Genomic DNA, 23,696 nt, shown 5'->3' on the forward strand with positions numbered 1-23,696 from the left:
ATGAAAACCATAAATCGAACTGCTTTGAATTGTAAAATCATAAGCCCGGTCAATGAGCCACATAATATAACATAAGTCTCCTTTGTGACTGTAGCATGATGGCGTATGATGAATTATGCATTGAAGTTTAATACTTGAGAATAAAGGTTTGTTTGAATCCCTAACCTTAATAAAAAATAGTGTTAGTTCCCTTAACAAGGACCACTAATAAAGCTCAACAAGAAAGAGTAAATAAATACAATTAAATCTGATGGCTTGTTTGCTTCAAGCTATTTTAATCTGACTGCACCAGCATGCACAACCCGAGGGACGTTTCCTGCACGGGAACAAAATTAGGTTTGAGATTAAAGTATATTTCCAGTGAAGAATCACCGTTGAGTATAAAATGTAGGAAAGGAGCCAAGAGTGAAAGCGAACACTTCTTTATCTTAAGCTAATGCTACATTACTTTCCCCTCTCCTCTTGCTTTTATTGACTTAGAGGGACAACAATAAATGTGTATGTGGAAAATTAGCACAAAGGCGGGTTATTAAGATTTGTCTTCCTTTGTTTCTCTAACTTTTTAATTATTTTTGAATCCTTCAATGGATCTGAACTGTGGGGCTGCTGGTAAATCAATCTCGCTCTGTCCTTTTCTAATTTGTAGGCCCTGGTGCATTACCCACTGCTTCTCATCCAAGCTCCTAAATGACTGCCTGACTTTGCATTTCCAGACTTAATGAACAAAGAAAATATCGAATTGGGAACTTTTGTCTACGACACAATGCCATTTTTCTTTCCTGTGTTAATACAGAATTTATCTAATAGCCCGTCCCTTTCCTTCAATATTAGCCAATCTGAACACGATGTCGTGTAAATTATTTAATATCAGCCATAAACCATGATTTGCTACTTTGTTGCAGATGGTATGAGGGGGAGGGGCATTCACATTATACTGAGCATGTGATTGGACTGAAATCTATAGTACATGAGTCATCATAAAACGAGTGTATGTTTTAAATCTGTAAATTTGCTACAAAAAATTAATAAAAAAATTCTCATCAACATTTAGGAGTACACTAGTCTAGCACATACATGACCTCAAAACCAATTTGAATGTATTTTAAGTCTTTTAAAAGTATTCTGTTAACGTTCTCATCTGAGATAAATCCAATATATGTTCTAATAACTAATCAAATATCAGAAATACATTTAAATGCTAATATACAGTGCACTACTGTTCAAAAAGTTTGAAGGCGGTAAGAGATTTTTTCTTTCTTCTGCAAGTCTTTTATGCACATCAAGACTGCATTTATTTGATCAAAAATGAAGTAAACATGAATATTGAAAAATATTACTACAACAAATAACTGTTTTCTAATTTAACATTTTCAAATGTCATTTATTCTTCAAAGCATCATCTTCAATGTCACATGATCCCTCAATTATTATTTTAATATACTGATTTGGTGTTCAAGAACACATTTCTTATTATTATAAATGTTGAAAACAGTTGTGCTGTCAAAAATCTCCCACAATGCCTTCACACCTATTCATGTAAATGCTAGCTAACACTGAGCTTAAGTGCAATAAAGTTAAATCAATGTGAACACACGACTCTTATATTTTTTTCTTTATTGACGGACGGTACAGATGACAGCACATCAGAGGACATTAAACGGTGACAGAATCTAAAATTACAGGAAGTCTCAACCTTCCCCGATATGACACATATCTGAACTTGATATGACCAGAACAGATGGGACAGAGTCATATGAAGAAGAACAGTAATCAAGACACGTGAAAACCGCATCACAAAAGTGCCCGACATTATTAAATTACGTTCATTCATCGTCTTTCCAAAGGACACAAAAGAAAGCCTTGTATTGTCTTTAATCTGAACTCTTAATCTTTGCGTTTCAAGAGAAAAGAGATGCGAAACAATGGCTGACGACATGTATTCAAATATAACAAACGGCGTGAGACTTCTAGACATAGATGATAAGCATCTAATGGTCTGGGGAGGACGGGGAGATGGATTCGCCGCGTCTTTGCTGTATTTGAATGCGAGGTATTTGCAGTGATGGTGGAGGCAGCATGATGGATGTTCTGCAGGCTACAGAGGTTTTGGTCTGGAGGGAGACGGGCACAGCGCCAGGATAATTGCATTGTTTATCCATTACTATTTCCGTTCATGTCAGGCAGAGGGAAAACAATGGTGGATGTCACCGGGTGCGTTCATGTGTGTTTGTGTCTGCGGAATATCGGCTTCCTGTTGTTTGGCAAACATTAGTTATGAGGTCATGAGACCTGTGGTAAATGAAGCTGAACATTGTAAAACACCTACGGCACTTTTCAGTTACTATGAGGAGAATTCCTGCAACTGATATTTAGCATTCGCAACTGTTCACAGACAAAAAGAGGCCAAAGTACCTCCGTACTACCATCGCTTTTTGGATATATACTTTAGAAATTCTGTCTTTGGAGATTTATACTGTAGTACCATGACTTTTTGAATATATACTATGGCAATACTATGTCTTTGGAGATATACCATGACTTTTTGGAAATACAGTATACTATGAAAATATGTTTTTGGATATGTACAATGGTAGTATGATGTCTTATGTCTTGAACATATACTTTGGAAACATATACTTTGGAAACACAATGTTTAATGAGATTTACTGTTTTTGGATTCATACCTTATGTTTTGGAGATTTACCATGGTACTTCCAAGGCTTTTTGAATATATATTATAACAATACTATGGTTTAGGGATTTACCATAGTATTCCTTGACGTAAAACCATAGTTTAGGACATTATATATGGTAATACCCTGGTTTTTGACGTTTTTGTCGACACTTCCATGAAATGTACCATTCCTTACTAAAAAAATACTGTAACAATAATACTATAAGGGTCATACAGTATTATGCTACTGAAACATGTACTGTACACTATGTATTTACATGGCATCCCAGGGATGTTCATAAATTACACTACTATTGAAAATGTCCACAAAACCATGCTATTCTTTGACATACCTAAGAGTACCATGTGAACACCATAGATTTGAACATGGTGCCATGGTAATACCTTGATTTTGTTTTGGATTTATACAATACACTTATAGCACCAAAGCACTACCAAAATATTCTTGGAAATACCTTGGAGTACCATGCAAATACCTCGGTATAGCAGGTGCAAAGGAGAGTTCAGAGGTCATTGAAGCATGTCTGCAAACATTCCTCGCATCTTCTCTAACATCGGTTCTCTGTGGTTGTCACGTGACCTTTTCCAAACAAATGCACTGAATGGAAAAATATGTTCACCTGCAAGAGTATTAGCTCATTAGCGAATCAAAACCATGACAGAAGACTTCGAAAACAAACTTAAAATAATAAAATCCCAAAACATCTAGCATCCTAGACGTTTAATATGACCTGTTTTACTGTTTGTTTCGTCTGGAGTTGCTTAATATAATTAAGCCGTCAGAATGATCAAAACCAATCAATCACCCACTAACATTAGTTTACATTCAGTCACCAGATCACAGAAACCCTGCAAGGTCAGTCATCTAAGGTTGGAGACAATCATCTAAGGACAGACGTAGACTAAATACAAGTTTATGGTTATAAAAATAATTAGAATAGCTGTTTTCCTTCAGGAAACTGAGATTAGACATCCCCAATGGGGGCAGTTAAAGTTCCCTGAACCTAAACAAACTTAAAGTATTCTAGGCTTGGAGTTTCCATACAGATTTATTAATTTAAGGCCTGTCAGACATGAGTTGACACAAGGCAGTTGCAAAAAGTATTCAGCTTAAGAACTACATTGCTAAATAAAGTTTATAGCATGCGTGCAAGACATGGCAGTCTGGTTGATACGGCGTAATAATTTAAGATAATTTTGTAGTCTTTACTATATATGTTGATGTTTGAAATACTATTTCACTAGCTTACATTATGATTTCAGAGCTCGTCTCCAAATATTCACCCAGATGACTTCAGGGCTGACATGACAGCATAATATGAAATGCATTCACACATTTTTAGGGTAAACTGCAATAGTCTGAATGACAACTGAAGGGCTTATGTCACTGACATGAGAAGCTGTGACAGTAGGAGCACAATGCTTCGTATAGAGTACAGAGACGTCAGTGATGTGGCTAGATCTTTGCAGCCACCCACAGGTTTGAATCACCCTTGACTGGGCTAAGTAAACGCACCTGGGGATCATCCCGTTTTGTCGATTCAAGTGGGTTTAATTGCATCCTTGTGTGTCTGTATTTTCAATCCCTCTAGGCAGCAGTATGCAGAAAAGCCCTGCATATTGTCAGAATCTAAATGCTTTCTAAATGAAGAAGGTGACGGATTATAATGCTGTGGTGAAGGAAATAAACCCCTTGAGTATCTGTGTCTCTGGAGCGGGTGTCAGCTGTGGGATCCAGAAAACCACTTCCAGCAAAAACAGAAGATAACAATTTGGACAGGTCTCTGAATGTGCTCAGAAGCCTGGTTTTCTTCATGAAGGCATCACATGTGTTCAGAAGTACATCGTTTAGGGCTTGCATGACTACTTACGTTTACTAGCTGACTAGGCATCCATAAAAGTAGTATATATGTGCAGCAATGACAGAGTATGTGTGTGTGTGTGTGTGTGTGTGTGTGTGTGTGTGTGTGTGTGTGTGTGTGTGTGTGTGTGTGCGTGCGTGCGTGCGTGCGTGCGTGCGTGCGTGCGTGCGTGCGTGCGTGCGTGCGTGCGTGCGTGTGTGTGTTTATCTGCTGAAGTTCATATGGACTTCTTGGATTTCCCAGTTTCTCCTCTTGGTCCTCTGTTAAAAGTCCACTTGCCTCTTCCTGGGTGAACACCATTATAAAACAAAGCATCGGAAAGTATCTTGCTCTGAGGGAGAGACAAAGACAGAGAGAGAGAATATATCAATTCTGATGGCATCATAATACTATAGATTATGTATTGTACTTTCACAAAAGGTTGTATATTTTAAACCCTTTGATAAGACATACAGTTTGTGCAATGAGGCTTGTCAATCATGTCAACACTAGTTAGAAGAAATGAATGAGTTTCATGCGGAACAATGTCTAATCAGCTCAAAATGGCCCAAAATAAGAGTTAATTTAGGATAAGCATCTGATGGCTCAGTGGCAAAAAATGTCCAGTAGCAATCAATTTGGTCAATGTAAGAAAAAGGCCACTTTTTTTGAGAATGCCTCTAACACCATGTCTATGAGACCATTGTCGTGCCGCAACAGCTTGAGGCTGTCCACACTGGACAGGACAAAGCTAACATTGCAAATACTTTCTGTCGCATTCTGTCGCATCCATGTTCTGTCGCATCCATGTCTTTTGTCGCATCGTGCCGCTCGCGTCCAGTGTAGACAGTGTAATGTAAACAGATGCATAATAAAAAAACAAATGAATTTCCATATTGGTCAAAGTTGACTTTGCTGGCATGGTGATGGTGGTGCAAAATTGCAGGTCAATCAAGTCTACAAGCTGGTTAAGAAATCAATATAGCAGAAAACTTGCAAATAATGGAATGAAAAACTCCATAAAACACACCAAAAAAAGTCTCTGACTATTTTCTGTCCAAGTGCAGTTTTTTTGTGTGTAAAACTATGAGCAAAATTTGCAATATGCATCAGATGGTCACAACCAGGGCCATCGCTAGCGGGACGAAAGGTGGTGACGATTCTAGGGGCCCCCGGCTTTAGGGGGGCCCCCACTATTGGAGAATGTGGAGAAATCCCACAGCCCAAAGCAACAACCTGCACCGGCCCCGGATACACGGATACAAGGTCACACTGGCTCTGAGGTATGTTTTGGGCAGGAGATGTCTTTACAGTTGTCTTTGCTTTTCTGATCATTTTACTGTGCTATTCCCCCCCCCCCCCCCATTATCCTCTTTTCCATTGTTATTTGAGCAATAAAGTATGAATCAACTCCAACAACAGGAGTGTTTCTATTTTCCATCCGCATAATTTGTACAGTGCCATGTGTTTAGTATCAAGCCCATAAGTCATTTTAAAAACCTCTCGTCTGACACCCCTAAATACATGACACAGATTGTAGAGATTTACTGTGTCTGCTTGAAGACAAATGAGTCCGTCCAGAGACCGACTGTTTACAAGCCGCTGGTGTTTATACATATTTTGTACATTATCTGACTATAATAGTATTGTTTGCTTTATGCCACATGGCCAAAAAAGGTTAAACAAAAACATGCACATCTTACACAGACGGTAAAAACACACTCAATTCGCCCCGAGGAGTTTGCATGATTTATGTTCACTATTCATTCATTTATGTCTATTGTTTTCCTACATCTCAAAGCTCACAGGCGTGTTTGAGTTCATTCAGAACTGTGTTTCATACTCCGTGAACATAATCCAATAAAGTATATAATGAGAAACCATCAAAGTCACTTACAGTACACTTATTGCAGTGAAAGTCAACCTAGAATTAACTGAGGTTAAGTATCTTGCTTAAGCAACAGCTCATTGAACAATGTAAATTTTGTCATATCCTAACCCTCACGTTGCTCATGCATATTTGAACTCGCCACTAGACGCTTTCCCCTGGGTTCACACACAGACAAGGCTTAAGTCTAGTCTCAGACTAAAATGTACCGGTATGTTTGAGCTGTTTTAACTGAAAGCAACTTGCAGATCTTAAGTACAAAATATGTCAGCATTGTTTTGTCTCAATATGCACAACAGTAATGTTTTTTTTTTCTTCTAAAGCACGTTTATAAAAGATACTTAAATGTCCTAATTTAACTAAGGCCTAATCCTGGCTCAATCTAAGCCCTGTCTGTGAAACCAGGCCTTGGTGTTACTGTAGGTTACTGTCAACGATGTCAAACACATTGGTTAAAGTGATTGACAACTGAAGAAACTAATTATTATTTACACTACTGTTCAAAAGTTTGGGGTCAGACATTCTTTTTTATTTATTTATAGGTAATCGTTTTATTCATTAAATGTATCAAAAGTTTCATTAAAAACATTTAAAATGTTACCAAAGATTTCTCTTTGAACTTTCTATTCATCAAAAAATCCTGATTAAAAGTATCTATTAAGCGGTAAATATTAAAAAGTAAATATTAAGCGGTACAACTGTTTTCAATATTGATAATAATAATAAATGTTTCTTGAGCATCAAATCTGCATATTAGAATGATTTCTGAAGGATCATGTGACACTGAAGAGTGGAGTAATTATGCTGAAAACTAAATGGTCTTTTCCTGACACAAAGCTATATCATAAGGCATCCATATTTGTAATAAGTGTAATTTAATTAATGCATAGAGGATATTCCAAATGTATTTATATTACTGAAGACATGTATCCCGCTTAATAAAGTCTTTTGCCACATACGCAGTACACACTAATTTAACTACATAATGACGCATGCCTTCCTTTGTAAATTTGTAAAACTGTATTTAAATCTAAAAAAAGAAAATCAAGAAAACTAATGGGAAACCTCCCTCTTAATATCTTATCTGTCAGATTAACCATTAAACTGAATAATCACTGGCTGCCGAAGACCAGCGACTATTTACATTAACCTATTTTTCCTGCCTGGTACCCTTGATGGAAGGCAAACTACACTGGGAACATATGATACAAGCTCCAAATCACATCGCAAAAACAGTCTGAAAAAAGTGTAAGTGTGTTTTAATAAAGGGTGTGTTTCTGTTGGCCTAGAGTATGCTGTTCGTTGAGTGTAATGATGAGAGAATGAGAAACAGGTGTGAATGCGAACAGGGCAAAGAGTGGGGTGAGGTTACATGACTCCAGGGAGTTTAGAAAGGCTGGATCTCATACAAAGTCAGTCAAGGAGTATGTACAGTGCTATATGGAAGATACAAAGAAGGACTGCATCCTAAATCGCTTTCCAGCCATCTGAACAAAAACATAAGATTAGGATTAGTGTGTGTGTGCATCATAGAAATATGACTGGATGACATGGTGGTATTTTGTAGTAGGCATGCTTATTGGTCGAATATTGCCCACAACCCATTGCACTACAGCACCACTTACTTGTTTTTTCTCTGATACCAAGTACAAGGCCAATACTACTGATATTGATGCAAAAAAATAAAATAATTTATTGAGTAACTTCTTTAAAATGAGTAACTATAGTCATTAAACATAATTATTTAACTTATCAGGCTGCATAACATTCATTAATAAAACTACTTTATCTATCTATCTATCTATCTATCTATCTATCTATCTATCTATACTGTGATTTATACTATCTAGTTATATACTGTGAATGATATAGGAACATCTGAAAAACATTTCTAGTGAGCGCTTCTGAGGATCAGAGTACTTCGCTGGGAAGTGTTTACACACACGCACAAAGCGCCAGTCTCTTGTGTTTATAAGCGCTGGGAGCTCCATACAGCTCCACGGACCACACACACACACACACACACTCAGAAGATCTCCACTAGGCCGTGGAATCTAGAAAAGCCAGAGAGGAATATTTGAGTGTCACGATTAATGACATTTCCATAGGAAATTAATTGAAAAAAAAAAAGTTTCTATAATAAATAACCATGTTGTAGGCCCTATTCTGGGATAATCTAGTAAATGAAATACTTTACAACTAACAGGTACTTCATCTCTTTTGATTACTTTCTATTTTTAAAATGGATGCAAACAAAAAAATCCAATTATACAAAACAAATGAAAGATAGGTCTGGCATTGGTGCAAAAATAGCTTTATATTATGTAACAATTCAGTTAAAAATTTGTAAACTAACATATAAAATAGTTAGTTTTGATTCTAAATGTATTAATGCAGCAACTCTGCTTCACATTATACCCCTTAATAACAAATTTTTCCTTATCATGACTTGTCTGGGACCATCTCCATGTTTTTCTGTCGTTCTCATGAGTAAATATTGTAAAGCAGTGCTGGTCATTTTCGCTGTGTGGAAATGCATACCAAGGTAAAAGCGATACAGCAATAACTATAGTCATGCGAGTCATGGTTTACAACGTCAAAATGAAAAGCGTTTCAAATGCATTTTGTGTTTACCAGAGAGGACCAGACCATGCTGTGAAATATCAGAGCGTGTGGGTCTCTCTCGCTTGGCAAATTGGCACGCGAACACAGAGACGGCAGAGTCTGGAGTCTCTGAGAACAAAGTCAAAGTTGAACGGGTGTCTGGGAGAAACTACAGCTTATACATCTCATGAACTCACTGCTTGATTTCTGTTTTTTGGAGCGTTGTTTGGAGAATTTGGAGTGTTCCAGAAGGGTTTGGCACTATAATTCACTCCGCTGGGCATTCTCCATGAACAACACACCCTAAAGGAGGACACACATAGCATTTATGGGTTAAAGGGTCAAAAAGAAAAATTAATAAGTGAACAACCTTCTCATGTTCCCATTTCTTCATCCTCTCCTGTGTCAGGAACTCCTTCATGACTTCCTCCTACACAAAGAAAAACATACATGAGAAACAAAAAGCAGCAAACAGCCCTCAAGGTAAAACAACTTTATGTCTGCAACTTGCATTTTATGGTCTATCCAGGAAGAACATTTCATTTTTCCATGACTCTCTTATAATGCTGTTCATTTTTAGGATACGATACAAATAAAATCACTCTGTTGTGTGACATTCTAATTGAAATGTATTAATACATCCTATGGGATGTGGCCAATACAATTTAAATTCACACACTAAAAGAGACCTTCCTGTTCATAAAGGCTGTTCTCCAAATTCTCCTTTTTTCTAACCTCACTGAGCTTTCCACACATTGGTTGCGCAGTCTGCAGTATAAGAGAGGTGGTCACTGAATCCAGACCTGTGCATGGGTAAATAAACCTCATTCAGATTAACAACTGAGTACAAAACACATGCCTTAATGTGTGTTACTGCGAGTATGTCAGTTTAAAGCTATTACCTCTGAGGTGTAATGTCATGGTTATCCTACTCTGTGCAGGTAGAAAGCAGTAAAGTGTCGCGACTGACCTTTAAGACATTCCGGTTGAATGATTCCACCATGAACTTCAGTGGCAGTGATAATAGTACAGGGGGAGGGCTGGTTCAATAGGATGCTGACCTCTCCAAATGACTGCTTTGGACCTAGTTTACCAACCAGCACGAATCTGATCCTGCAGCCCTGCGAATCACAGTTTCGCTCTTTCTCACTGAACAAAAATGCAGTAAACACTATCATTTGTGACTGAAAAGAAACATCAGTTCATGCATTTCCTTATTTTCCTTTTTCGAAGTATGAAATATGCTGTGCATATGGAAGCCTCAAGCTCGTTCTGAAACCTTTTTGTCAACTGTTTTTTTCAACGATCCCACGTCCTGAAGGATGTTACAGTCTCCACGTCCAATAAAGGCCACAAATGGACAGATCTTTCCCTCCTTGACCAGCACTGTAAATACAGATATAAGAATTAGCAAAATCAGAATTTTGCATTTACAGTCGAGTAGATTAGAAAAAGTAGGTTTGTAATATAAAGTATGGTCTGAATAATAGTTCCAAGCTTACAGTGTTATTTTAAAATATCCAGAATGCATGTGGCACACAGTCGCACACTTTTGGTATGTGTGGAGCACCTGGATGGCATACTGTATTTGCCAAAATGTGCATTATGCAACGATTACACTAATGAACCCCACAAAACAATGGGCTCAACTTGACTTTCCATTTCCACAGCGATAAATGGATCAAAATATCAACATAAAATTGTAATCTTTTTCTTCATTATTGGATTGCTTCATGCAACGCACATTCAGCAAAATGTCGTTAACTCTGCTGTGCATAATAGCACCAGATTAATAAAAAACACAATATATTGACTCGCGTCCTGTTTTCTATCATGACCGTGCACGTTTGTGAGGACGCAAGATGAACGAAAATGCCAGTGTGAAAGCACCCTTAATTGTTTGTCGCTTATTGCATCAGGTGCCATGCAACAGCAAGGTATTCCCCGCCGTAATAAATGCATCTCAATGTAAAGCAGAAGAGACCCAGGCAGGAAAGAATGAGAAAAAAAAAGATACAGACTTTTTACGACAGGAGTAATCTATGTTTTGGCAGCAGCCCCAAAAGCGGTGGATTATTTCTTATTGTGACAAACCTGAGGTTGGTTTGTGGAGGTGAGGATTAAATTGATTTACAGTGAGCCTTTAACATCAGGGGGGAGACACTGTATATCAGCCTTGACAGGTAAATCCCATCTCTGTGAAGCAGGGAGCGGGACAAGCAGAGTCCATTTGTCTGGCCGCTGACAGAACCCAGGCCTCCACTTCAGAAGTGTTAGAGGCAGGAGGAAGTCGTGATTCAACACAGAGTTTTTAATCTCATCCTTCACACTCTCCCTCTTTTCAAAGCAAAACTGCCGTTACTATATTATTCGCCCACTCCGCATGTCTTCGCAAGCCATTAAAAAGCAAATGTCTGGATCACTTGGGAAATCACAGCAGGCTCTGGTACACGCCGTTTGTCTTCTTAGATGAACACGCCGCAGTCACGCCTCCTCCCACAGGGCATTAACATCCAGAGTTCTGCATCTCTACTGCACAACACAATTAGTCCTCCTGTGGAACAGCATAAAACTGTTGCTCTGTCACGTAACTATACTCTTCCAACAGCAAATGTGCGTACGTCGGCAGTATTACTTTAAATTTCCAAAGTAATAAAAACCAAAAATTTTAATTTTGATAAAAATTATGCAAAATACAGTTTCATGGCCTGTAAGAAATATTCATGGTGGTATATTTTCTCAATTCACCAACATTGGCAGGAGTGGCAAAGGGTAATTATGGCCCATATGCCCTCATAAAACATTGACAGCTTACCATGTATCATATGTATCAACAAAACAGTACTATGGATTACTTTTTTATTAAAAATGTGCTTTTTGCAATACTTCTGTTTTTAAAAATGGTCCCAAAATAAACATTAATATGAAGTAATCCCAATGTTATAATAACAAATATATATATATATATATATATATATATATATATATATATATATATATATATATATATATATATATATATGTGCACAAACCATTCGAAAGTCATTAAGATAAATTTTATTTAGCAAGGATGCATAAAATTGATCAAAAGTGACAGTAAAGTAGTAGTAGTAGTAGTAGTATCTTAAGTAATGATGCTGAAAATTCAGCTTTGCAACACAGGAATAAATTACATTTTAAAATATATTCACATATAAAACAGTTATTTTAAATTGTAATAATATTTCACAATATTACTATTTTTACTTCATCAAATAAATGCAGCCTTGGTGAGAATAAGCGATTCTTTCAAAAACATTTAAAAAAATCATATTGACCCCAAACCTTTGAATGGTAGTGTTCTTATAGCATGTAACTTGGAATTGAAAGTGATAAAACTGTTAACTGATCTACATTCGATGACAAAAGCAGAAGTCAATGGTAGAAGATCTCTTTTAAAGAAAAATAATAATTGGGTGGTTAAATGCTATCATGAACATTGACGCCATCAGTGGATATTCTCTCTGACTGGGTGGGCCAAACAGCAACAGATCAGTAAACTTCTGCTCAGATAATCAAAAACAGTCATGCTGGACTGGATATTTGGACTGCAAGTCCAGCCAGGGAACATAATGCAAAGATGGCTCGAAAAACCTGGACCTGACTGGATTCATAGCCTTGGGGTGGCAGTCCAGGCCAGAGTGAATGAGAACAGGACAGCTGTGGACGCAGGGTGACGCAGTCCAGTGATGGAGACAACAGGATTTTGTTTGACATTATCCTGCCATAGAACAAAAGATATTACAGTTTACAGCTCATGTCTCTGGAGAGGCAAACTGAGACGTCTTGAGTAGCAAGACTGATGAACTGATTTCACTTCTGTTCTTCAATCACATGTTCCCATTGACTTCCATAGTAGGAAAAAAATAAACTATGGAAGTCAATGGGAACCAGAAACTGTTTGGTTACTGACATTCTTCTAAATATCTTTCTTTGTGTTCAGCAGAGGAAAGAAATTCATACAGGTTTGAAACAACTTAAGGGTGAGTATATGATGACAGAATTTTCATTTTAAAAGTGAACTAATCCTTTAATGGTTTGAGGTGTGTGGTTTCGCTGACCTTAAGAGTCAGACAACTGAACAGGGAAGTGCAGTGGCCTTCGGATCAAGGCTGTTGGTTATACATCACAGTCAAGAGGAAGTTCAATTGAGGACAGTGGCTTTGTTGAGGCAGGGTGGTCATGGGTTGTTAGGCGGTCAAGTTTGCTCCGCAAGGAGTCATCTAAAGGGAACACCCATTAGGGGTTTCCTGCTCTGCATGCTCCCCGAACTGGGACGCTGAGTCCATCATGTTCACGTGTGAGTTATCGTCATTCTCACACCTGTTAGCCGTGTTCACGTGTTGTGCTGCTATCCAAGGTGCTGAACACTTCTCTTTAAGTGTAAAAGAGAATGACTTCACACCGCACCATCACGTCTAAACACACACACACAAATACGCACGAGACACTACAATCACTCCAGTGCCTCCCCTGAGCTTTAAAGTACCCCAATTATGATTTTAAAGGATCCTAACTCTGTTTTGGAGGTCTGCAATACGTTTACATGCATACAAGGTCAAAAGATGTATATTTTCTCATACAGTATTATACATTGCAGCATCACATCTTTTCTCAGTGTCTGAAACGGTTCGATAAATATTCAGTCTCTCTTAACCTCTCCTTTTCCTTTCCAATGAAGACCATAGGTTGACATTATGCAAATTTGTAACAAACCTACGTGGTTCAAGCAGGAAGAAAGACAGGAATAACTAATGACTCGTTTCATGAAGTTCAGAATCGGTTCTTTCTTTTGGGAGACAATAGCTCCATTTATCATGCGCTTTGATCTTTGAAACTTTGCAGACATTTTACATTCATAAACAGCTATATTACTCAGTATATAAAAGGTAATGCTAATTTCCAAAAAAGCATAATATGGGCATACCTTGATCTGTAAAATAAACTAAGCATGACAACAAAATGTTTTAAAGAGTTTCCTCACAACACACAGTTTGATTACAAATACTTTTTAGGTATTTTTAGGTATTCTCTAACTTGATATAATAAAGAACAGAGCATTAACCAACGGCCAAAAATGTCTGTTCAATTAATCATTAATCTGTCACAACGTATGAATTATCTTCATTTGGCAAATATTGACGAGCTGTTATTTATTATCAGTATTTTATTTTAATCAGCATGAATTTAATTCAGTTTGATCTGTAATCAATTGACAGGCCTAGTGTATTTATTCACAAAAAAAAATTTTGTTTTATGCCAAGCGACAATGTTGATGATGTCTGTTGGATGAAATACAGCATTTCCTGATGAAGTTGGTTCAAGAATAGCCACCCCTCTGCCATCTGAAATGATCAGGGCTCTCGCACATCCATCAGCTGTCGGCTGCACACTTAGATAAGAGCCAATCAATCTCCTCTCCCACACACCTGTCTTCCTCTCTAATCACGTCTCGTTCCATAGGTCTCTCTCTCCGTCTGATAAAGAACAGGCATGATATGATAGCACAACCCTCAGCCGAGCCGGATAAACTGAGCGCTGATAAATACAACCAGGTTTCATTCTGCAAAGAACAAAACCCCAGCGCTGTCACATTGGTTCTCTAACTAATAGTTGTTCAAATGTAATAATTTCACGTTTCTAAGACCACTAGGTTCAAATCTGGCCTGTGATGTGCCCTGTTCTGTATTACAAATATTGCATTAGATTATAAATACATAAATATTATTGTATTAGATATTTTAGGGGTCACACACAAGTTAGATATTAGTGTATGAACTAATCTATGAACCATGATTTTTGTGTTTAAGTGTTTGCACGTTTTGCACAAAAGCCAATTCAAAGATGTGGTCTAGCGTGGAATGATCTCACTTAGAAGTGTCTTGAAAGAAAACAGATTTACTTTGTACTTAAAAGCTGAAGCCTTTCATTAAAAAGGAAGATCCAAATGAAGACGTATAATTGGAGGGAGGATAAGGATAATGGGATGCAGCCACAGAAGAGGAGATTACGGCAACTAAATAAAGATTTCAGCCATGATAGCTGATCTCCGCCCAATATCTCAATGCAACCACAGCACACACCATATGCCTGCTTGTCAGCTCCAGGACAGGAACTGAGATTGAACAGCCTACCAGATTTTGTGCTCAATTCAGATTCATTCTTGTGCATTTATGAGAGACTGCATACAAAGTTTTTTCATGCGTACTGCAGCTCAAGTTGAGTGAAATCAGACATGCAAACACAATTTGAGCACTCCTGCAATGACACACACATAAACATACGCACCTAAATGAATATCTGGGTTTCGATATTTCCCAAATGAAGTGTAAAAGCAGCCGTCCTGGTAATTAAAGTCAGCTGTGTGGGGTAATGCTAGCAGCTTGTATTTTTCTCTAATCATATTCGAGTGCTCTCCATCCATAAACACATTTATTTAGGGGCAAACGTGTTGAGTATCGTACTAAGTGAGGGAAACCATTATGCCATCCAGGTGCTAAGCATCAGTCAACAGAACAAAACTAAACTAAAGTGTGTTAGAGGCTGCTGTGATTCATTGTGTCAGAACATATTCAATTAAGACACCCACTTACCTTGATTAGCAGGGAATGTTTTTAGCTGAATGCTGTCGACCAGGTGGTTGATGGAGAGCTTTGGCCAGTGAAGGTACAGCTGGCAACCCTGGACCAAAGACATTTTAACATGATGGTCCTGTGCCAGGATGTCCTACAAATAACAATAGAGCACATTGTCTCATTAAAGCTGTTTACAGCTGGTATTAAGATGCATTTTGGTCGATCGAATCACAAGTAGATGAGGGAGACACAGTCCTATTTACCTGGTGTAGATGGTCTCTTTTGTCCACTTTCAACCACTGCTGATTTCTCAGAGGGAAGTGTCTGTGGGCAGGTTAATGTATGGGCTTTTTCAGATCTTTTGATTTAATGCACGAAGTAAGCTCACGCAATTTACATATCTGACCGGAGATGACGAGAAATACGGAGAGCAGAAGCGTTCGTTTCTGCTCTGACAGCCGCAGGACCACACCGAACGCTGTGTGTGAGTGTGTGCTAGAAATCAGGAATGGTGAGAGAACATTGTGCTTGGTAGGTTTTTTAACTTCAAACCAAACTGGGTTTTCATCCGACAAAGTTTAAATCCCGCCTGTCTAGAGTAGGCGGAGAGTACGGGGGTCTTTTGTGGATGTTCGAACACATTCGACCACAAGCGTTTACACTATGAAAGCAATCTGGTCGAATGCGTTTTCAACATTTCTGGAAGTGGTCAAAAGTGGACAAGTCAAAGTGTTTTAGGCCCTGTTTTCACCTGCATTTAGCGCCGTCCACTTGTGATCAGATCGACCGAAACGCATCTAAATACCAGGTGTAAACGGGGCCATTGATGGTACAATTTTAGAAAACATACAGTAGCTAGGGATGTACAATATATCTGTACCATATCGGTTATTGGCTGGTATTAGAGATTTTTGATTTACTTGTATTGGATAATACCTGTAATTGTGTATTTACCGGTAATTGTGCATGCCCATTTGCCCTATTTTTACATCATATTTTTTTACATTGTTACAAAACAATAATGTGAAATGTAATCTTTATTTCTCAGCAATAACATATCAAAAACACATAGCTAATGTAAAATATCAGTACATCCCTAGCTTTTAGTAATCAAAGGACATTAGTCTTTTGTGTTATATGAGGTATCCCGCTGCAGCACCTTTTTTACTTTCTCGTATCCAGAGCGAGATATTTTGAGAATCTCGCAGGTCTCGAGTGTCAGGACACACTGGATGTTGGCATCTCCATCTATAGCATTTACAGGTTCACAGGATCCAAAAGAACCTCCCGCTGCAATCTAGACCAAATCCAGTACACTGTATGAAAAGCTTTACAAAATGTTGTTCAAGAGGACAGAACTCAGGGATATTATTTACTTATCTACTTAATTGACCCTGCACCAGTTTAGTTACTGTTTCTAGATTTGACAAGCTTCACTACTGGATGCAATACTTGAATAGATATTTATATTCTTCTGTGGGATGGAACAAACTGCCACATTACAATGAATGATTTCTGCTAGTTTTCTTTAAAGAAATGGTTGAATTACGCACTTAACTACTGTATACATAACTATTCCACAATATTCTTTATTAAGGTGAACAAATGTGACCACTATGTTAAACATTAACGTTAACGGACATCAATTTTGTGTTTCGCAAAGATTTCTGCTTCGATTGTTGTGGTGTTGATTCACATTGTTTCTGGATTATTGTGCAGAGTGATCAGATGCATTTTAAAAATTGCAAAAAGCTTCATTGGCCAAAAAAACTTTATCATAAAATTCCCAATTTTCCAACCCAAATCATATCATGATTGGATGATGAGGAAAGTGATTGGATTATAAGAGCAGACAGACTGCTATAAAAGGAGAGAAGAAGTGCTTCCAATCATTGCTCTTGTTAGCAATGGTTACTTCCAAAGAAAGATGTTCAGCCATAATCACTTAGCATCTTACATGCTAGGAAATTGCAGCAAAGAATATTGCAACTGAAAGAACCATTTGCTGGATAATCAAGAACTTCAAGGAGAGAGGTTCAACTGCAATGAAGAAGGCTTCAGGACATCCCAGAGTGTCCAGCAAGCATCAGGACTGTCTCCTGAGGAGTCGGCTAAGGAATCGTGTCACCACCGGTGCAGAGCTTGCTCAATATTGGCAGCAGGTGTGTGTGAGTGCATCTGCACACACAGTGAGGCCAAGACTTTTGGACAACAGCCTGGTGTCAAGGGCAGCAATGAAGCCACTTCTCTCCAAGAAAATCAAGGACAGACTGAAATTCAGCGGGAAGAACAAGGATTGGACTGCAGACGACTGGTACAAAGTTATTTTCTCTGATGAAGACCCCTTCCAACTTTTTGGAACATTTGAAAAATCGATTGTCCGGAGGTGAAAAGGTGGACGCTACCATTAGTCCTGTGTCGTGCCAACAGTGAAGCATTCTGAGACCATCCATGTGTGGGGTTGCTTTTAATCCAAGCCAGTGGGCTCTCTCACAATTCTGCCCACTGCCAGGAATAAAGAGTGGTAAAGAGTGGTATCAAAACGTCCCGCAAGAGCGACTTCTCAGATCTATCCAGGATCAATTTGGTGATGATCCGTGCATTTTCCAGCATGATGGAGCACCATGTCACAAGGCAAGAGTGATAATGAAGTGGCTCAGAGATCATTACATTGATATTTTGGATCTGAGGCCAGGCAAATCCCCCGATCTTAATCCCATAGAGAACCTGTGGTCAATCCTCAAAAGGCGAGTGGACAACCAGCCAATAAAAGCATTTAAAACCTATGAAATCCTTATCATTGTTTTCCAGTATACATTACAAACATGTGAAAAGTAATCTACGAATACTGAAGCAGCTAACTTCGAAAAACACAAAATTGATGTCACTGCCAATACTTTTGGCCACGGCTGTAGATTAGAAAAAAGCTAAAAAATGTCAGAGAATATGGTAGTCAGCATCAATTGCCAAGGTAGGCATGGCAATGTTTTTAAGGTTAGGTAAAGCAGAGGTCCAATTTATACTTAACATCTGTTAGCCAAGTAGTGTCATTTTCTACCGTAGAGGCTGCCTGGTCCTCTTTAATGGTTTCATGACTGAATGGTTTCACTGAGCCCTTCAAAATGAGGCAAAATCCATTATGTCCGAAAACTGTAATCAGAAAGAAAGAAGGAGAGATAAATAAGGTAGAATACAACATACTCAATTTGAAAACTCTCCACTCAACAGTTACGGTTCAGATGTTTTGGGTCAAACCACTTTATGCTATTATGCAGGCGGGCAAGAGGCTGACTGAATCTTATCACTGTATCTGTTTGGTGCAGAAATAATGTACATGTAGAATAAGATTCCACAAACTTCAATGATTCAGAACGGAAAACAACAATAGAGATGTGTCATACAGTCGCTTGGAGCCGGTCTCATCCTGAAAAAAATGAGTAAATGTAAAAATGGATGCAGGCTGATGGGCTCTAAAAGTTTTCTTGCATTCAACTTTGTGAAATAAACCCAAACAACTGCATTTGAATGAGCAATTCTCTCTGCTGCTGTTGCAGTGAATTTCAATTTTAGGGGCCATTTACGCGACACAGTTTTCAACTAAAAAGAGAAAACTTTTTATGCGCCTTGGCCGTTCATTTATAAGACAATGGTATTTTGTGGGCCTGAAAACGCAAACTTTTGAAAAACGATACATTATCATCTCCGTGCAAACTATAAAAACACAAATTCTTTTGAGGGATATATACAGAGACACTATGGAATGAGCAGTTTTCATATCCTTCAGTCATCTATCTATATTTTAAGACAAATAAATCACCTTGACACCAAGATCGGAATGAGATGAGAACCTGCTCTCTGAAAGCAAACCCTCAATATTCGCTAAGAAAAACAGACATCTCTCACTCCTCACACGCTAACTTTTCAGCCTGGCGCAGACGGCTATCAACAGCAAATCACTGTGTTTATGCTCTGTAATCATCTGCAGCTAAAACTTGCATCCATAACGAAGCCCTTCGCCCCTCCATCTGTGACATACAACACGCCACAGCCATTACCACCACTCCAGACGAATCAATAAAGAAATCTCCATCTCCAAAACACCAGACGTTTGCAAAATGGTAACCATCAGAGTGGAGGCACGAATTCATACTTGCATCAAATTGTCTTTCCTTTATGTTTTTGCTTAGTGGCCCTGAAAGAATATGTGGCTGTTATTGAGCACAGATTAGCAGACGAATGGACACATCGATAGAAAATCAAGCACGCGGGGCTGGGCTCTCAACCTTTTAGAAACGCATCCAAACACTTGACAATATTCAAAGGCAAGACCGAAAGATGATGTCGATGAAAAGATGTGTTCGATTTGTCTTGATAGATCGTGTTGCATGAGGCCACTGATATATAATATATAAAACTAACAGTTTTGAAAGAGAGAATCTTCTTTGGAGAGTGATTTCAAAGGCAAATGTTTTGCAAGGCTCTGCATCCGAAGAAGCCAGTGTGGTAATACTGTTTATGAAGCCTATATATATATATATATATATATATATACCATGGATAAACTGTTCTGAATCTAAAAAACCTGCTGAGCTAGAAAAAGGAAAACTTCTAAAGACGCATAATTCATTTATAAAATGAGTGTGGTAAATTTCCCATCTGCCATTGTACAAAAGCACAAATGGTGGATGAAAATGATAGATTAAATCATCTCCAGATGTCAATCCCTATCAAACAGCCATGTGATTTTCTACACTCCTAAAGCATTAGTTCATGTGTTATACCAAGTCTTATGGGTTATTATTTTACAATACATACTAGCAATAACTACTTAAATTTGAAATGTTTTTTCACACAAAGCTTTTGTATGAGTTCAGAAGACTCTGAATATAGTGCATGGATCAAATGAACCACTTATATGATAACTTTTTGGTGCTCTTTTGTCCTTCTATTATACTTGAAAATAATGGGCAGGATATTCTTTTAAAAATTCATACAAATCTTTATTTCGTAAATAAAGTCATTAGAATTTATAATATGTTGGTGAGTAAATGATGATGAATGTTCATTTTTAGGAGTACCATTGCTTTCAGAGTGTATGCACTTTAAGAGTGTGACTGTGTGCATGTGTGTGTGTGTGTGTGTGTGTATATCTCACTGATCTGTCCGCGGTCCCAGGTCTCAACGGCGGTGACGGTACTAATCTGTTTCAGCTCCTGTGAGCCCAGCTGTGAGGTCAGACTGTGGATTCCCTTCAGCAGTTTATAAATGACATGATGCTCTGACTGGGATCTCTCACTAGGGCTGCAAAACACACAAAGAATAACAAATTCATTTTTCAGGAGACTAAACACCAAACTCTGTTCAATGGGCGTTCACACCAGTGTTGGGGAAGCTACTCTAAAACTGTTACTCATCCTTTAAAGCAATTAAGCCACAGACAAACTACCTTTTTGAAATGTTCTATTCGATTAATTTGATATAACTTATTTTTGCAATCAGGGCAACAGAAGTAATTATGTCATGTCATGTTGTTACGTCACGTCCCACAATACGAGATACGATACATGATATGTTATGTTTTGTTATATGTTATGAACTGTCTAGAATTAAAATAGAAAAACTAAATGAATATCTATCCACATTAACTAGTTAGTTAGTTAGTTAATAGCTGGCTAGTTATATGAGCTTCACTGTCTAGTCATTACGATACACTTGAGCACTGCAGTCAACTAGCAACAGCTACTAGTGACCAAAAGAACAGCGATTTAGCGACCTGCAGCTATTAAATCGCACATTCAGAGTCCATTAAAGGCATTCTTTAAAAGATAAACTGACTCAAAATCTAGTCTCATCTGCATTAAAAGTAAGTGTGTGTCCTAGACAAACCCCTGCAACCCAAACAAAAAACTCCTTAATCTTTTTACACCCTTTCTGTCCTACAGGCACCATCTCAGATAATGAAACCTGAACACTTGCTATTAAGAAAACCCTCTGCATCATGTTATTATGTTTAAAGCTAATTCTTAAGGGAAAACTAGTGTCTTAGAGTGTGATGATGATGGTTTTAGCGTGGTGTCTAGTTCCATGGGCATCCGAGAGATAAAATCTCAAGCGCAATAGTCGGGGAGGAGTTTAGCCATCAAGACCACACCGCTGCCAGCATGAGTGAGTAATCACAATGCCGATAGACTGTGCGCGCACGAGTTTGCTTATGCTGGATGAAGGTCAAATCCACCAATCAATCCTTTGTGAGCACTTGCGTGTGCTTGTGTGTTCAGTAAATCAGTGTCAGTCTCAGAGCCGGCTTCGGCCTTGTATTGGAATATTCCATCTCTAAAGTATGATTGACATCCACCAGCCTTTCCATGACAAAAACAAGAAAAAATTCCTGTTATTGCACTTTCTGAAATATTGTACGTTCTGAAATCTTGTATAAAATATTAAACTATTTGTGTGTGTGTGTGTGTGTGTGTGTGTGTGTGTGTGTGTGTGTGTGTGTGTGTTTGTGTGTGCGTGCACACATTTTTTTTTTTGTAACATTCCTTTAGGAAACAAAAGTAAATTCCTGAGTGACATCATCCTCCAGGAAGCACTAACAGTAACACAGCACTAACATCAGTGAATATAAGTAATGTATTTGAGGAATTCTGTAATATTTTACTATATTATCTAATCTGTTTGACTAATTTCATCCTGTTTGTTAAAAATCGCAGAAATCAGCATACTTTAAAAATGTGTTAGTTAAAAAACACCCAAATTTACTATATGTTAACTGTTAATCACCCATTAAGCAAGAGCTTTCATATTTGAAAGTATGTTTACCTTCCAAAAATGACTAAACAAGCTTATTGATTTGAGGTCAAACAGTACTGCACGACAGAAATGACTCACCAAAGAGTCTCCAAACATCTCAAATGCATTATAAACCTACTTTTTTTATTATTTATCTTTGATACACTCCAGTCTACAAATCAATAAACTCAAATGCATTTGCTGTAAAACACTACACAGATGGCAGAGCTTAGTCCTAATAGCAATAGCAGAGATGTACAAGCGTGAGTTTACAATTTACAGGAACGTTTCGCATACAGTTTGGCAGTCTTAATTTCAGGGTTCACAAAACACCCTCTCTGCACCAAGTTTGTAATTCCCCATCCTCCTGCCAAAGCACTATGTGGATAAAAAGAAACACATTATGCAGTTAAGATAATGGGATATCATATTTTACACTGTGGGTCATTTTTGGAGCGAGAGCAGAACTGCCTGTTAAAAGATACAATTAGCAGTAACATCATCTATCTATGGATGGGTATAAGGCAATGTTCATGTCAGGTCACCTGATCAAGCCCTGAGTTAAACAATTTAGGTCATTAAGAGATATTATGGAAAGTTCTGATCTTCCTGGTTTCTACAGAACGAGCCGATTCAAAAGATGGTACCAAATTAGTTTGTTTTTATTGAGGATTATGAAGATATGTCGATGAACTCCTCTACAAAATGAGCAAATCGCTTCTATGTTCTATGTTCTATGTTCAGTGGTAAAAAATGTTATAGAAAATTTGTCTGAAGCCATCTTGGTAGCGCAGCTAATTCATGGAAGTAAAGCTCTTTTTTTTTTGTGCATTTTTAGCAAAAAAAAATCTGTACATTTCATGTTGGTCTGGCTGATAAATATGCACTTATATAAGCAGGGCTTTACTTGAAATTAAAAATAAGCCACCCACAGGATGAGACATTTTTGGTTTTACATACAAAATCCACATATAATCACTCAAAGAGATATGATTACAAAATAATGCAACAGATTTATCACACAAAATTAAGTTAAAAAAGAAATACACAGAAAAGCTACTTGCTGTCAACAAGCCAATCACTTCCAGAAAGCATTTTTGAGCCAATTATATGAATCGGAAAAGCCATGCGACCAGAATGGGAAAATATTTTTGCCTACTAGCCACAATAGCCGTTACAATTCTGTTTTTACCAGCTATTGCGGCTGGTGAGCTGAGATGTGTATCAGTTCAGATACAGAATGCAATACAGTTAATGTATTG

General features: G+C 37.9%; 1 protein-coding gene across 4 annotated transcripts in view; it reads right to left on the reverse strand.

Moving 5' to 3' along the window:
• Positions 1 to 1,644: 1,644 nt before the first annotated feature.
• The window catches only part of cnbd1 (cyclic nucleotide binding domain containing 1), a 37,132-nt gene continuing 15,080 nt past the window's right edge, over positions 1,645 to 23,696 (reverse strand). Inside the window, exons 5-14 of one of the 4 annotated variants that reach the window (XR_013796401.1) lie at positions 20,798 to 20,943; positions 18,701 to 18,792; positions 16,802 to 16,939; positions 15,661 to 15,793; positions 10,308 to 10,414; positions 9,999 to 10,149; positions 9,764 to 9,831; positions 9,399 to 9,458; positions 9,226 to 9,331; positions 1,645 to 4,888 (exon numbers count right to left, since the gene is read on the reverse strand). Coding sequence is in view for 2 of the 4 variants with exons in the window: in XM_079602619.1 (XP_079458745.1) it covers positions 4,775 to 4,888; positions 9,399 to 9,458; positions 9,764 to 9,831; positions 9,999 to 10,149; positions 10,308 to 10,414; positions 15,661 to 15,793; positions 16,802 to 16,939; positions 18,701 to 18,792; positions 20,798 to 20,943 (1,009 nt within the window). In the remaining 2 variants the exon portion in view is untranslated. Of the gene's footprint in view, positions 4,889 to 9,225; positions 9,459 to 9,763; positions 9,832 to 9,998; positions 10,150 to 10,307; positions 10,415 to 15,660; positions 15,794 to 16,801; positions 16,940 to 18,700; positions 18,793 to 20,797; positions 20,944 to 23,696 lie in introns of all 4 variants that reach the window. The other 3 variants (XM_079602619.1, XR_013796402.1, XM_079602620.1) reach the window with 3 other exon arrangements.

The sequence above is a fragment of the Phoxinus phoxinus genome (assembly GCF_949152265.1).
Source record: "Phoxinus phoxinus genome assembly, chromosome: 24".
Taxonomy (NCBI): domain Eukaryota; kingdom Metazoa; phylum Chordata; class Actinopteri; order Cypriniformes; family Leuciscidae; genus Phoxinus; species Phoxinus phoxinus.